Genomic DNA, 14261 nt, shown 5'->3' with positions numbered 1-14261 from the left:
CCTACAACTTCTAAGTCAAATAAGCCAATATTCATTAAAAATATGTATTTTTCTCTAATATGTAGATGCTAATTCACAATAAGGTGGGGGGCACTAGAGAAGAATAGTGTTAGATTAGATAGATGGAAGTGAAGGTGGGGGGAAGAAGGGATAGAAAAAATAGTAAAATGAAACAGACATTATTACTTTATGTATATATGTGACTACATGACCAATATGATTCTGCAACATGTACACTCAGAAAAATGAGAAATTATATCCCATTTATGTAAATCAAAGTGCATAAATGTGTTCTACTGTCATGTATAATTAAAACAAATTAAAATTTAATAAAAAATAAGTATATGTAGTTATTTATGCATATATATAGATATGTATTTTTAAATACAGCAATTAACTACAGTATTAAACCCATAAAAATATCTAAGTTATGCCACTGTACAATTTAAACAAAGGAAATTCAACAAGGATTAACTATATCTCTTATCTGCAATCCTTAATTTGTAGAGTCTAATCAGAAATCTGCTAAACAAGTGAGGCTAAAATGGCAATTGAAATGCGGACAACTAAAGACTTTCTCTAGAAACACAGAACTCTAGCTCCATTCATGTCACACACATAGAGCATTCAGGGGCACTGTTCTGCGCTCAGTGCTGATTCCTTTAAACTTTGCCTTTTTTCCTTTTTAATGTAAATAATGTAGGATCCAATAAAAGTAATAAGTCTCAATGTCTTAAAAAGGGGTATGTTCTGTATTCTTCTTTGGCAAGTATATATACCTAAATGAATGGAAATAAAACAATAACATCAACTTCACAGGGCTGCTATGAGGATTAAATGTGATAAGCACACAAAGCTATGGGACAAAGTCTGGTACATAGAATGCTTTATAACTTCTACTTGCTGCTGCTGTCATTCTTGTTGGTTTTATTCATATGGCTGTTACCTTGTATACTGTTACTATTTCATGACATTCTAACACATTACTATATGGTGGTGTTGTGGCCTAAATAACATTGGATTAGACAGAACAGTTCAGGCTGTTCCACATGATAGCTGAATAAAAATGAGCAAATTCTTTGAACATGTTTTGTAAACCTTTTTGTAAAATGAGGGATATCATCATCTACTTTACATGGTCATAATGAAAATTATACTAAAAGAGATATAAATTGGAAAGCACTTTTTAAACCATAAAAGGCTATAAAATATCTAAGGTATCATCATCATCATCTCGATGAACAAATATACAGGTGTTTAAAAAGCAAAAAAGAACTGTCATTAATTTATAGTTATATGTCCTATCCTGATCTCAGGATTATATATAATCTATATGTACAGAGACCCACATTAAGAAAAACTTTTGTCTATAGCCACTGTGTTATGGTAATGTATCACTTGTGATAAGCATTCTGAAAAATGCATCATTAGGTGATTGCTTACATCACAGCATATACTCATGCAAATTTTGATGGTGTAGCCTACTATACGCTAAGGCTATATGGTATAGCCCATTGCTCCCAGCCTACAACCAATACAGCATGTGACTTACTAAATACTGTAACACAGTGATAAGTATATATATATATATATATATATATATATATATATATATATATATATATATATATATATATATATTTAAACATATCTAAACATAGAAAAGTATGATACAAACATTAGGCAATAGGAATTTTTCTGTTCCATTATGATCTTATGGGACCACTATCATGCATACAGTCCAACACTGACTTAAATAACATGCAGCATGTGACTACTTATTTGGTAAAACTGATTAATGTTCACAAGCATATACTTACCTTTACTATTGTTTTAGGGCGTTTTTTAAAAAATAGTTTTGGCTTTTCCACTACGGGAAGAGGTGGAAGTTTTTTAAGCTCCTGTAAGACAGTGGTTGCAGCACGCTTCTTAGAGAGTTTTTTGCTATTTCCCTCTCCTTCTGCAGAGAACTCTCCTACTGATACCCGAGTAACAAAGCTCTTCATATGTGGTGGTCCACTTTCTTTAATAACCTATTGAATACAAGTAAAATATTAAATAATACATAGGCACTTAAGATATATTCTTTCAGCACAAATACTTATTGATATTCTTATCATAATAAAAATTGATATTCATAATTACAATAAAATTGTAGTATTTAAGAAGGCTATGATGAATTATGATACCAGTAGTACTCATTTATGACATAGCTGATTCTTCCTGAATTGAAGTAAAAGAAATCTAAACAAATACATTCATGGACAAAATTGTTTTAATCACTATTTCCCCATGTCTTACAAAACACAAAATTAAGAATATAAAACATGCCAAATAAATTGGATACTATATTAGATAAGCCATCTAGACACAATTTGTACATAATTGTGTACATACCAATCTTCTCCTCTGTCAGGGTAAGTTACTCAAGAACAAAGATGATGTCTTATTGTAATCTATAACCTGTGAAGCATCTTACCTTAACTTCTTCTTGACAGAGACCTCAATGGCTATTTTACAGCAAGGGATATTTACTTTTCTGACATGATCTTAAAAAGATACACTGATATGCAATAATATCTAGCTTTCTAGAGTAATGAATTATGAATCTGTCAGCTGTACATGTTCCTTAACCCTACTTAATCCTGTTCTTACTTTTATACTATACCAGCTTTTGCGGGGAAAGAGGCGTTCCAAACCCTGAGTATTCAAAACTTTAGTCTCTTTGAAATTCTGACATATAGAAGATATATATTACATTGAAATTTTGTCTTCTAATATTGGATACCAATTAGGAGAAGGGAAGAAAACAACATAACATCTCCATAATACAACATAATTAGGAATAAGAAATTTATTCATAGTGACCAAGTAATTTAAGTTCACTAGTTTAAATGCCAACAGTTTACTCTGATGAACATCCTTCTCAATTTAAAAAAGCATGTTTTATGAACTTAACTAAGTTCGTAAACTAGAAAATACTGAATATTTAACCAAATAAGAGCATCATTATGAACATCAAATATTCTATACTATAATATACTCAACAACTTGTAAGGACTTATAAAACTGTCTGTTCCTATTTACTATAGTCTTTTAAAAGATCCTACACACCAATAATTTTTGTATATTCTGATTACTTTTTATAAGTATCTTATATTTTCCCTATCATTTCTTGCTGGGACTAATAAGACCCCAAGTATACTCTCTCTCTGCCCTCCTCATATTACTGCTTTTACTCTGCTTCAGGCTAAGAAATCAGATAACTCAACTTGTCAGAACTGTGTACAAGAAGCACTACTATTTCTCAGTCCAGTTCAGATGATCCTACCAACAAGTACAATATGGAAGCTGTCTAGTAAAAGGATGTTGCACAATTTTAAGAAAAGTTCTCCACAACTATTTCAGCTTATTTCATGGTTCTTGCCCACTTTTCAGTCATGAGCTGCAAAATCAGTGATGTCTTCATAATGAGGTATTAAAATGATAATTTTGAAGTTTCCTCTTTTTTTAGTTTCTTTTTTATTGATTTTATTTTTTTTTTAAAGAGAGAGAGAGAGAATTTTTTTAATATTTATTTTTTGGTTTTTGGCGAACACAACATTTTTATTTGTACGTGGTGCTGAGGATCGAACCCAGGGCCATGTGCATGCCAGGCAAGCACGCTACCGCTTCAGCCACATCCCCAGCCCCATTGATTTTATTTTTTAAAACACACAACAGAGGTAGGCATTACAATTCTTATTACACATATAGAGCATAATTTTTCATATCTTTGTATATAAAGTAAATTCACGTCAATTCACGTGTTTATACATGTACTTTGTTTTTTTTCATTACAATTCTTATTACACATAAATACCACAATTTTTCATTTCTCTGTGTATAAAGTATGTTGACACCCAATTCGTGTCTTCATACATGTACTTTGGATAATGATTTCCATCACATTCCACCATCCCTGCCCCCTCCCTTTCCCTCTAGAATTCATCTACCTAGAATTCATCTATTCCTCCCATGCTCCCCTTCCCTACCCCACTATGAGTCATCTTCCTTATATCAGAGAAAACATTTGGTATTTGTTTTTTGGGGATTGGCTAACTTCACTTAGCATTATCTCTCCAATGCCATCCATTTACCTACAAATGCCATGATTTTATTCTCTTTTATTGCTGAGTAATATTCCATTGTGTATATATGCCACATTTTTTTTTTTATCCACTCCTCTACTGAAGGGCATCTAGGTTGGCTCCACAGTTTAGCTATTGTGAATTCTGCTGCATAAACATTGATGTGGCTGTGTTCCTGTAGAATTCTGTTTTTAAGTTCTTTGGGTATAGTCCAAGGAGAGGGATAGCTGGGTCAAATGGTGGTTCCATTCCCAGATTTCCAAGGAATCTCCATACTGCTTTCCATATTGGCTGCACCAATTTGCAGTCTCACCAGCAGTGTATGAGTGTACATTTCACGCCCCCATCCTCGCCAACACTTATTGTTGTCTTCATAATAGCTGCCATTCTGACTGGAGTGAGATGATATCTTAGAGTAGTTTTGATTTGAATTTCTCTAATTGCTAGAGATGATGAGCATTTTTTCATATATTTATTGATGGATTATATATCCTCTTCTGAGAAGTGTCTGCTCAGGTCCTTGGCCCATTTGTTGATTGGGTTATTTGGTTTTTTGTTTTTTGTTTTTTTTTTTGGTACTTAGCTTTTTGAGTTCTTTATATACCCTAGAGATTAGTGCTCTATTTGATGTGTGAGGGGTAAAGATTTGCTCCCAAGATGTAGGCTCCCTATTCACCTTACAGATTGTTTCTTTTGCTGAGAAGAAACTTTTTAGTTTGATTCCATCCCATTTATTGATTCTTGGTTTTAATTCTTACACTAATAAAAATATTTATGATTGGGCTGGGGTTGTGGCTCAGCGGTAGAGCGCTCATCTAGCACGTGTGGGGCCCTGGGTTCAATCCTCAGCACCATAAATAAATAAATAAATAAATTCATTGTGTCTAACTACACCTAAAAAATAAATATTAAAAAAATATTTATGATGTATTCATTCAGTTTTAGAAAACAGTTTCCTTATTTCTTGATTATTTCTTAATTTAAGGCTGAACATACTTTGGGGGCTGGGGATGTAGCTCAGTTGTAGAGCACATGCTCAGCATGCTGAGACCCTGGATTCAATCCCCAGCAAACCCTCCCACCCAAAAGTCAAACATATTTTAGCCTCCACACAATTTTTAAAAAGCTATATAGTAACATAAATGTGTCACTAAAAATTAACTTGACTATTAACTTGAATTAAATAGAATCAAATTAGTATTATTTTTTTCTTATTTAAAACACCAAATCCTAAAAGGTATTACAAATTATCTTGTATCCAGAATATAGATGTGATGATGAAAATTGAAATGTCACATATACAAACATCTTAATATAAAAGAACAAAAAGATCAGCAGGAATCTATGATATTATCAAAATTTCTATTTTCCCCAGGGCCCAGGTTATTTCAAGCTAGTGAATTTGAACTTAAGGAAGCATATTAACTCTTACAGGATTCTACTACACCAGTTAATTTTATTTGTTTGCTTATTTTAAATAACCAGAACAGGAAAAAAAATTGAAAGATCTCTATGAGTACATACCTCAAAACTGACAGGCATATTTCTCTTCAGAGCAATTTCAAATACTAAGCTGATCTCGGATTTATTTGCATCTTTATCATCATCCATTTCCTTTCCTGATTCACCATTCTAAATCACAAAAAAAAAATAAAATAACATTGAATATTAATTTTACAACAATCTTTATACGTGTGTGTGTGTGTGTGTGTGTGTGTTCCACAATCAAGAGAGCCTTGCTAAAATACAACAAAAAATAACAAACTCTGGACTGTATCCAAATGAATTCCTGTCTGACTACAATAGTCAAGGTTTTGCTGTGAGGCTTTATATACTTGGTTTTCAGGGAGTTTTGTGTGGGTGTTTTGTTTTGTTTTTAACTTTACATAGAAACATTTAATGCTGAGTTTGGAAATCTTTTACACAACCATATACTACTTTCAGAATTTATCCTATCTTCCTAGAACCAATTCTCTTATTTGAGAGCTCCCTACCCACCACCCCTCACACCTTGCTCCTACACGAGTCCCTAATAGTTCAAATATGACCTATGAAAACACTAAGTTATAGAAAGAACAAAGGATGCAAACCAGGACATAGGAGCTCTGCATCTGGCACTGGCACCAATTAATGTATTCACTTATTTAACACATAATTCTAGAGGGTCTCATATGTGCTGAGCACAGTAGAAATGTATTAGAGAGAAAGAGAGAGTCAATAAGCTTATAACCTAATGGAAAAACAGACAAAGAGTTATGATAAAAGTACACAAGCAGAAAAAGACCAAAGTCTTCCATTAAAACAAATCTCAAACAAGGAGAACCAACAGATTTGAGGAAAGTAAGTGTCTATAGATGCCAAACTGTAGGTTTTGAAATAACTAAATGCAGAAGTCCAATAAGAAGGTAAATATATTATAGGATATGCCTGAGCTACAAATACTATTTCGAGGCCCATGGATAAATAGGCTAAAACTATAAAAATGGGTGAGATTACTTAAGAATAGCCTCAATATCCTCACTTATAAAATAAAGTAAGACTTAGTTGGGACTGTGGCTTGCCTAGCATGCGTAAGGGCACTGGGTTCAATCCCAGGCACCACATAAAAATAAAAACAAATAAAATAAAGGTATTGTGTCCATCTACAACTAAAAAATATAATTAAAAATATAAAAATAAAAAATTTAAAACTAAAATAAAGACTTAAGGATCCATAAAGATCTCCATTTTATATCTCTTGGTTCTATATTAACACATTGTAATCTATGCTCAATAAATGCAGCATTAAATGCAAGGCAAATGAATGTCATCTCACATCCTTATACAGACATCCCAAAATTCTGAGCCACCTAAGAGGTGAATTAGGTCACACTGGCAGGCACAGGTAAGACTCATGTAGCAAGACAAGTAATCTGAGAAACAAATCTCAGCAGATTATTATCCTAGTGTTCTTTACCACTGATATTTACAAAGTATATTTATTTTTCTGATCAATAATCTCACTGGAGAAGTGTAAGACAGATACAGCCACATGTAGCAGCACCACACCTGAGACTTTTCTGGAATAGGTTCATTCTGCAGTGCTTGAAGGGCTTTCATTGCAGCATTGTGCCTTGCAGCTTGTCGAGTCTTTCCTTCACCAAAAAACTCGTTATTTCCTACCGTTAGCTGAACATAAAAGATCTTAGGCATTGGGCAATGATACCTAAAATAAGAAAATGAAACAATTAATGTTAGTTCAATAAAACTATTCTACAATCATTAATAAGATTTGCTTTATCAAAAATGTTACCAACGATACAAATGTACTATATCCTGTTACTAGCTCCAATAAAATTTTAACCCTATGAATGTACATAAAAAGATAAAAGGTGTGTCAATACATCTAAAGATAAATGTATACTACTCTCCATGGAAAACATATGTAGAGTACAACAATAAACATAAATGAATATAGAAAAATTATTTAGTTATATCACAGAGGATTTCCTGGCATGTCTTCAGTCAGATTTTGCAGAAGAGAACAGAATGGTTTGGTGCTGAGGATGGGGAGCTATAACAGACTCTGGAGACAGATGAGCCATTTAAGAGACAACATGATGATTAATGTGCTTTTAGCAGAAGGCAGTTTTAATCACTAATGTGGAAGCAGAGATGAATTTAATATGATACAAAGTAATGAGATCAAAGTCAATGTAAGGAAGAAAAGAGAGTTATACCAATTTCAATTTTTAAATGATACATAGTAACTATGTATGTTTATGGGGGTACACTTGACATTTCATACATGTACACAATGTGTAAAGATCAGATCAAGGTAATTGGAATATGCATCGCCTCAGACAGGTAATCATTTCTTTGCGCTGGGAACATTCAAAATTCTCCCTATTTTGAAATATTCAATTAATTACTGTCAACCACAGTGACCCTATATAGAACATTAGAAGTTATTCATCCTATCCAACTGAACCTCATTAACCATCTGATCTCCATCCCTCCATTTCTAACATCCTTTCCTGGATTGGGTAACTACTATTCTATCCTCTGCACATCTTCAAGATCAAAGTTTTTAGTTTCCATATATAAGTCTTACTTATATGTTCTTACATATAGTATTTTTCATTCTGCCTGACTTATTTCACTTAATGTCTTCCAGTTCCATCTATGTTGCTGCATATGAAGAATTTCATTCTTTTTATGGCTGAATAATATTATATTGTATGCACATACCATGTTTTCTTTATCCATACATCCATCAATGGACACCTTGATTGATCCAAACCTTGGCTACTGGGAATAGTACTGCAATAAGCATGGAAAGTGCAGCTGTCTAACATACTGTTTTTCAATTCTTTTTGTATATATCCTGTAGTGGGATTGCTGGATCATATGGTAGTTCTACTTCTAGTTTTTTTGAGGAAACTTCATAATGTTTTCTATATGGCTGTACTAATTTACATTCCCACCAACAGTGTATGAGAGTTTTCCTTTCTCTATATCCTCATCAACATTTGTTAATTTTTGTCTTTTTGATAGCAGCCCTTCTAACTGGGGTAAAATAGGATCCCAATGTGATTTTGATTTGCATTTCTCTGGTGATTAGTGATAGGGAGCAGAGTTTATGCCAATTCATAGGGGGAAAGATAACAAAGTGTATTTAAAGTGAAAAGTTTTAGCAAGTTTGTGTTTAATATGACTGAGTTAACAGAGTATAACTGGAAAGCTGCAATAATACAGGTAGGAGGGGATAAAGGAGACTAAAAGAAGAATAACTCTAGAAGAAATTAAGAAAAAAAATAGGAATATTTGCAATACAACACATTAATTCAACAATTATTTATGGAGTATGTTCCACATGACAGGGGACTATGACAATGAACCAAAATATTATAGTGGAAAAAACAGGCAATAAATAAGGTAAATATGTAGAATATCTAGAATGTTAGAGATCATGAAAGAAAAAGCAGAAAGGGTTCAAAAGTGTTGGGAGGTGAATTTTTAGATAAGGTTGTCAAGGAAGGTTTCATCAAGAAACTAATGACATTGTCAAGACTTGAAATGAATGAGGAAGCAAACCACGAAGGTATCTGGGATACTGCATCAAGCAGAGAGAACACCAAGCACAAAGCCATGAAGCAGAAATGTGCCATGCACATTTAAATCACTCAAAGGAAGCATGTCTGGCGAGAATTTAGGGAGTGAAGGAAGGAAAGCTAGGAAATGAGAAGTGGCAGACTGCACAGGGCCTTCCCTAGAAATTCTTTTAAGATTCTGACTTTCACCATGAGTGAAATACTTAGCTATTCTGAACAGAAATAAGTAACATAATCTGTCTTTTATTTTGGAAGAATCATCTAATATGTTGAGGACAGACTGAAGGGGAAAAAATGGAGAAGCAGGGAGGTCTAATAGGAGGCTGCTGAGATAATCCAGGGAAAAGTGATAGTGATCAGAAGTAGGTACCGCAGTGGATGTGATGAAAAGTCACTGGATTCTGGATGAATTTTAAAAGCCTAAACGGGTTTACCTAAGCACTAGATATAGAATATGAAATAAAAATAAAACATGACCTGTTCATTGAGACACAAAAGGAATGAATTTACTGAGACTGAGTATCAGTAGCTCTATTTTAGAAACGTTAAATTATTAGAACTATTAGACATACAAGAGGAGATATCAAGTGAACAATCAGATTTATGAGCCTGGGCTCTAGGAAAGAGATCTAATGTTGAAATAAAATGCGGAAATCATCAATACATAGATGGTATTTAAAACTTTAATACAATGAGAATTCTTCTGGAGAGAGTGATAAGAGGGAGACCAAGGAAGCATAGTGCCCTTACTGAAAGCTAAATGGGAGGGGAAAGTTAGGAGAGATTGATTGTATCTAGTGACAAACACAGGCTAAGAAATGTAATGATTGGGAAATATGACCTTTGAATTGAACAGTTCAGAAAATGAATAGGATTAATTTGGATGGACTGACAATGGCGAAAAGTCAAAAATTAATGTTGTAAAATGTTTGCTTCCAGGCTGGGGATGTGGCTCAAGCGATAGCGCGCTCGCCTGGTATGCGTGCGGCCCGGGTTTGATCCTCAGCACCACATACAAACAAAGATGCTGTGTCCGCCAAAAACTAAAGAATAAATATTTAAAAAATTCTCTCTCTCTCTCTCTCTCTCTCTCTTAAAAAAAAAAAAAAGTTTGCTTCCAAGCAAAGAGAAGCCCAATTGAGGCCATAATATTTTTTGTTGCTGTTTTACAAAACTAAGAATCAAACCCTGAGTCTTACAGCTATTACTCTATCAGTGAGCTGCATTCCAAACCCAAGATTCTATTATGTCTTAAATAATTACTAAACATCCATGTAGTGGTGTTCTATAGTCAAGCTGGGATAAATGGATAGAGCCAATAGTATAAAAATTCATTGGGCAGATGGAATTAATCAATGAACATTTAATGACGGTAAAAGACTAGAAATGTAGATTGGTACTGAAGATGCAGATTAGTGAGGCAATAATTGAAACCAGGCCAGTGGATAAACACCTGGAAAGAGTAAGTGTAAAGGAACCAAAAAAGAGCCTTAGGCTGGGATCTGATTGATGTCTATGATCAAAGTGCAGGAGAAACAATAGATGGCAGTGAAGGAGATGAAAGAAAGTCAGAGTTAGAAAAGAAATCACAACATAATGTCAGAGAAAGGGATAATCAATAGTGTCAAATGAAATGGAGAAATCCAGAGCAACAAAAAAGAAAAAGTTCCTATTTTAAACTCTTAAAATCAATTTTCTTGATGTACAGTTCTCTACTAATTTAAGATAAAGTATTTTATTATCAAGTCCTATGTTCTCACTTTTTAATTAGCAAATATAAAACAATTAAAGGAAGAAAAAATTCAATGAAAGTAAAAGTATTTTTAATGTCCAAAGACTAAAAAGCATTTAAAAACCACAATCAGCTTTGTTCTTTGATTACAATAACTAAATAGGGTACCAATATACACAAATTCCTATAATCTATTTTATTTTAGATCCTTTTAATATAGAAATCTAGACAGGCTAATATGAAGATTGGAAATTATCTTTATATCCCACAAAGTTCAGTTTTCCCATCTCCACAAAATTTTATGCATATTTTAACTGGTTCTGCAAAAACCTTAAAACAGACAACTTGAAATCATAAATTTACTCCTGATCTGATCTTTCACCACAGAGCAAATATTTACAATTAATTATAAACTTCTGAAAATAGAGGTCCTCAATAAGAATGCTAACTAACAGACATTTAACTATGGTAGAGGGAGTGGGCGCCACTATAATCACTAAGGCCTGCTGACAATTACAAAACTCATTTGGGTTTGCCACAGAGACAAACAAAATTTCTGTTCATTATAACTTTACTGGAATATGATGTCATAACATATAACCATACTGAAACAATCTGCTGATTTTCTGACCAAAATATTAATTGCACATTAAAGAGCCCTTGGGGCCTCTTCCTTTTTGGTCATCAAATATGGCTCTATGCATATGTATGTGCATGTTGATATATATGTACATATAAATTATATCATATAAATATCAGAGGGAAAATTAAGCATGTTGTATTTTGGACATTAAAAAGTAAAATATTCTAGCACTAACAACAGGAAATACCAAGACCGGACGCCTGACTTGTTTCATTCCAGTTTCATTTCATCCTCTTAACAATGATTCTTAATAATATACCCCACATGGCTTGAATACCTTACACATCACATCTCCTCACTGCATCATGACAATTAAGATTAACCAGAGCACCCTGATTAATGGTATCCAGATTGGATTATAAAAACGATGATTTCAAATGCTTCATCACACAGATGTGCTAGGATCTTGTGTCTAAATATTTATTTCCTTTGTTAAAGAAACACCAAAATTTATTAGCTCTAAAGTTGATATGTTCTATGTAATGGAGTTCTTTCTTCTATTTTTATTTTTTTAACTTGAACTTGGTACTTAATAATAAGTGATTTCCTATTCCTACAAATCAGCATGTATTTAAACTACTTGGACACAGCTATTTTTGAATGATTATTCTCAATTAGAATTTTATGGTCAATGTTTAGTAGATCTCCATAGTGCCTACAATCCAAAGATGACCCTTGGAAACCTCTTCCAGATTATTTAAGGGTCAAATGGTTTTTCCTCTCCACAGCCTCCAAAGTATGATCCCATTTTCATCAGAATCATCTTTAGTGCTGGTTAAAAATGCAGATTTCTGTGCTCCAACCTTGATATGCTTAATTAGAGTCCTTGGGAATAGAATGAGAAGTCTTAAATTGCTGGTGACTGTGCACACCAACAATCTGAGAGCTACTGCTCCAGGTTAGCATCACATCCCACAAGATTAGGTGAATGGGCAATTGCTTCAAACGCTATTCAAATGGGTGGCCACATGTATTCCTAATAGCATAATGGTTAGATCTTTCATATTTCTTTCTGATTTAATCCTCACAGCCATCTAGTGAGACAAGAGAGGCCCCAAGGTCACCTTGCGAAGTAACAAATCTCTACAGAGGTGTTGGGAATCAAATGCAACTAATTTCAGAGATTCAAGAAACTCTTAAGAATTTCCCCAAAATCTTTTACATTTATTAAACTGGCTATCTCCTTAGCTGGCCAGAGAATCTAATACAAGAGTTCTAAACAAAGGTCCACCAGTGAACTTCAGAGGTATGTTACTGAGTGACTGAACTCTACAATGAATGCCTATGTCTCTAAGCATGTCAAGCCCCAAACAGTCTCAACTGAGAGCTACAAAGTGAAAAGTCAAAATGAAGGGCACTATGTGCCACACTGCTTAACAGTCCAAATTTACAAAGACTACTTACAAAGCCTTTTGACCATGCTACCTTGCTCTTTATCTAGACTGAAAGCCTTTCAAAAAAAAAATAAACAAAACTGAACATAAAATGCTTTCCTTCTTTTCTTTAGATCCCTCAAAAGTCTTCATATTTGGTCTATCTTCAAGACAATATAACAATTAAAAAAAAGATGTATATTTTAATGCTTTGAATTAATACTTCACATTCCTTTTATAGTCTTATTTTTTAAGTGAAGGGGAAATTTTATACTTATTTATATTTGTTTGTTGTAACAACATTCTATACAATATATCCTTACCATCTTCCCTAATTTTACTCCATTTAATGCCCTGTTTCTAAACTCACTTTGTATTATCTTTCTAAACAAAACTAAAATCCCTTTGTCCTTCCCATCATCTTGTGACTGCTTTCTTCTTCAACATCTCCACTTTCTTAAGTATCACTTTTACAAGGTGAGAAAGACATATTCCATATAACACTGAAACTTTTAAAAATTGAAAAATAATTACCTCATTTTATTTGATAGCATAACTCATAAATCTCAATACAGCTTAAATGTTCATATCTCCTCTACAGGTTTATGTCCTAAAATATATGAAAATGTTATCTTCTGATCTAATAGGGAGACGTTTTGGATTCTGTGTTTATTTCTAACACTGACTGAACACAGAAATGTTACTTAACCTTTCTATCTCAGTTTACTTATCTGTAAAATGTTTGCAGAGTCTATTATTAAAGAATTCTAAAAGCCAAAACTTAGGATTTCAAATGACACGTTGATTATTTTGATTCTCTGTACACTCCTTGGCACTGCTAAGTCAAAATTTTTCTCTTGCTACAGAAAAATAACAAGTTTTATCATAAAGCTATAAAGTAGTCCTTGGCACAATTTCAAACTTGTATGTATATAATATGTCTAGATATTTGGTTCTTTCTCTCTTCACATCTATAAATTTTGAAAATATATCTTTTATGGGATTTCAGCATTAATTCTTAAGGAATTTCAAATATTAGGAATGATGAAAACAGATTCACAGGTTAGCTAAAATTAAGTTTCCAAAAGGTTTAAGATTCTATCTGTTCAATCACTATAACTATGTTTTAAATGCCTGGGGGGAAAAATTCAAAAAGACATGCACTAAAAACCAGGATACAGTGTTCTGAAGTGAAAGGTTATAAATGACATTCTCTTCTTTCATACTTTCAAGTTTTTGAAAATAATTGGTTGCATGGGGTAAAAACAGAAGGAAGTGTTTAACTGAACC

General features: G+C 33.2%; 1 protein-coding gene across 12 annotated transcripts in view; it reads right to left on the bottom strand.

Moving 5' to 3' along the window:
- Stau2 (staufen double-stranded RNA binding protein 2) overlaps nt 1-14261 on the bottom strand; it is a 313847-nt gene that overhangs the window by 191023 nt on the left and 108563 nt on the right. For all 12 annotated transcript variants that reach the window (XM_071602282.1, XM_027947886.2, XM_071602290.1 and 9 more), the window contains 3 exons: nt 7179-7335; nt 5655-5762; nt 1821-2033 (listed from right to left, as the gene is read on the bottom strand). In XM_071602282.1, the coding sequence (XP_071458383.1) occupies nt 1821-2033; nt 5655-5762; nt 7179-7335 (478 nt within the window). The remainder of the gene's footprint in view (nt 1-1820; nt 2034-5654; nt 5763-7178; nt 7336-14261) is intronic.

The sequence above is a fragment of the Marmota flaviventris genome, chromosome 15, assembly GCF_047511675.1.
Source record: "Marmota flaviventris isolate mMarFla1 chromosome 15, mMarFla1.hap1, whole genome shotgun sequence".
Classification (NCBI taxonomy): Eukaryota; Metazoa; Chordata; class Mammalia; order Rodentia; family Sciuridae; genus Marmota; species Marmota flaviventris.
The sequence above is the reverse complement of the archived record's forward strand: the minus strand, read 5'-3'. Positions and strand labels throughout refer to the sequence as shown.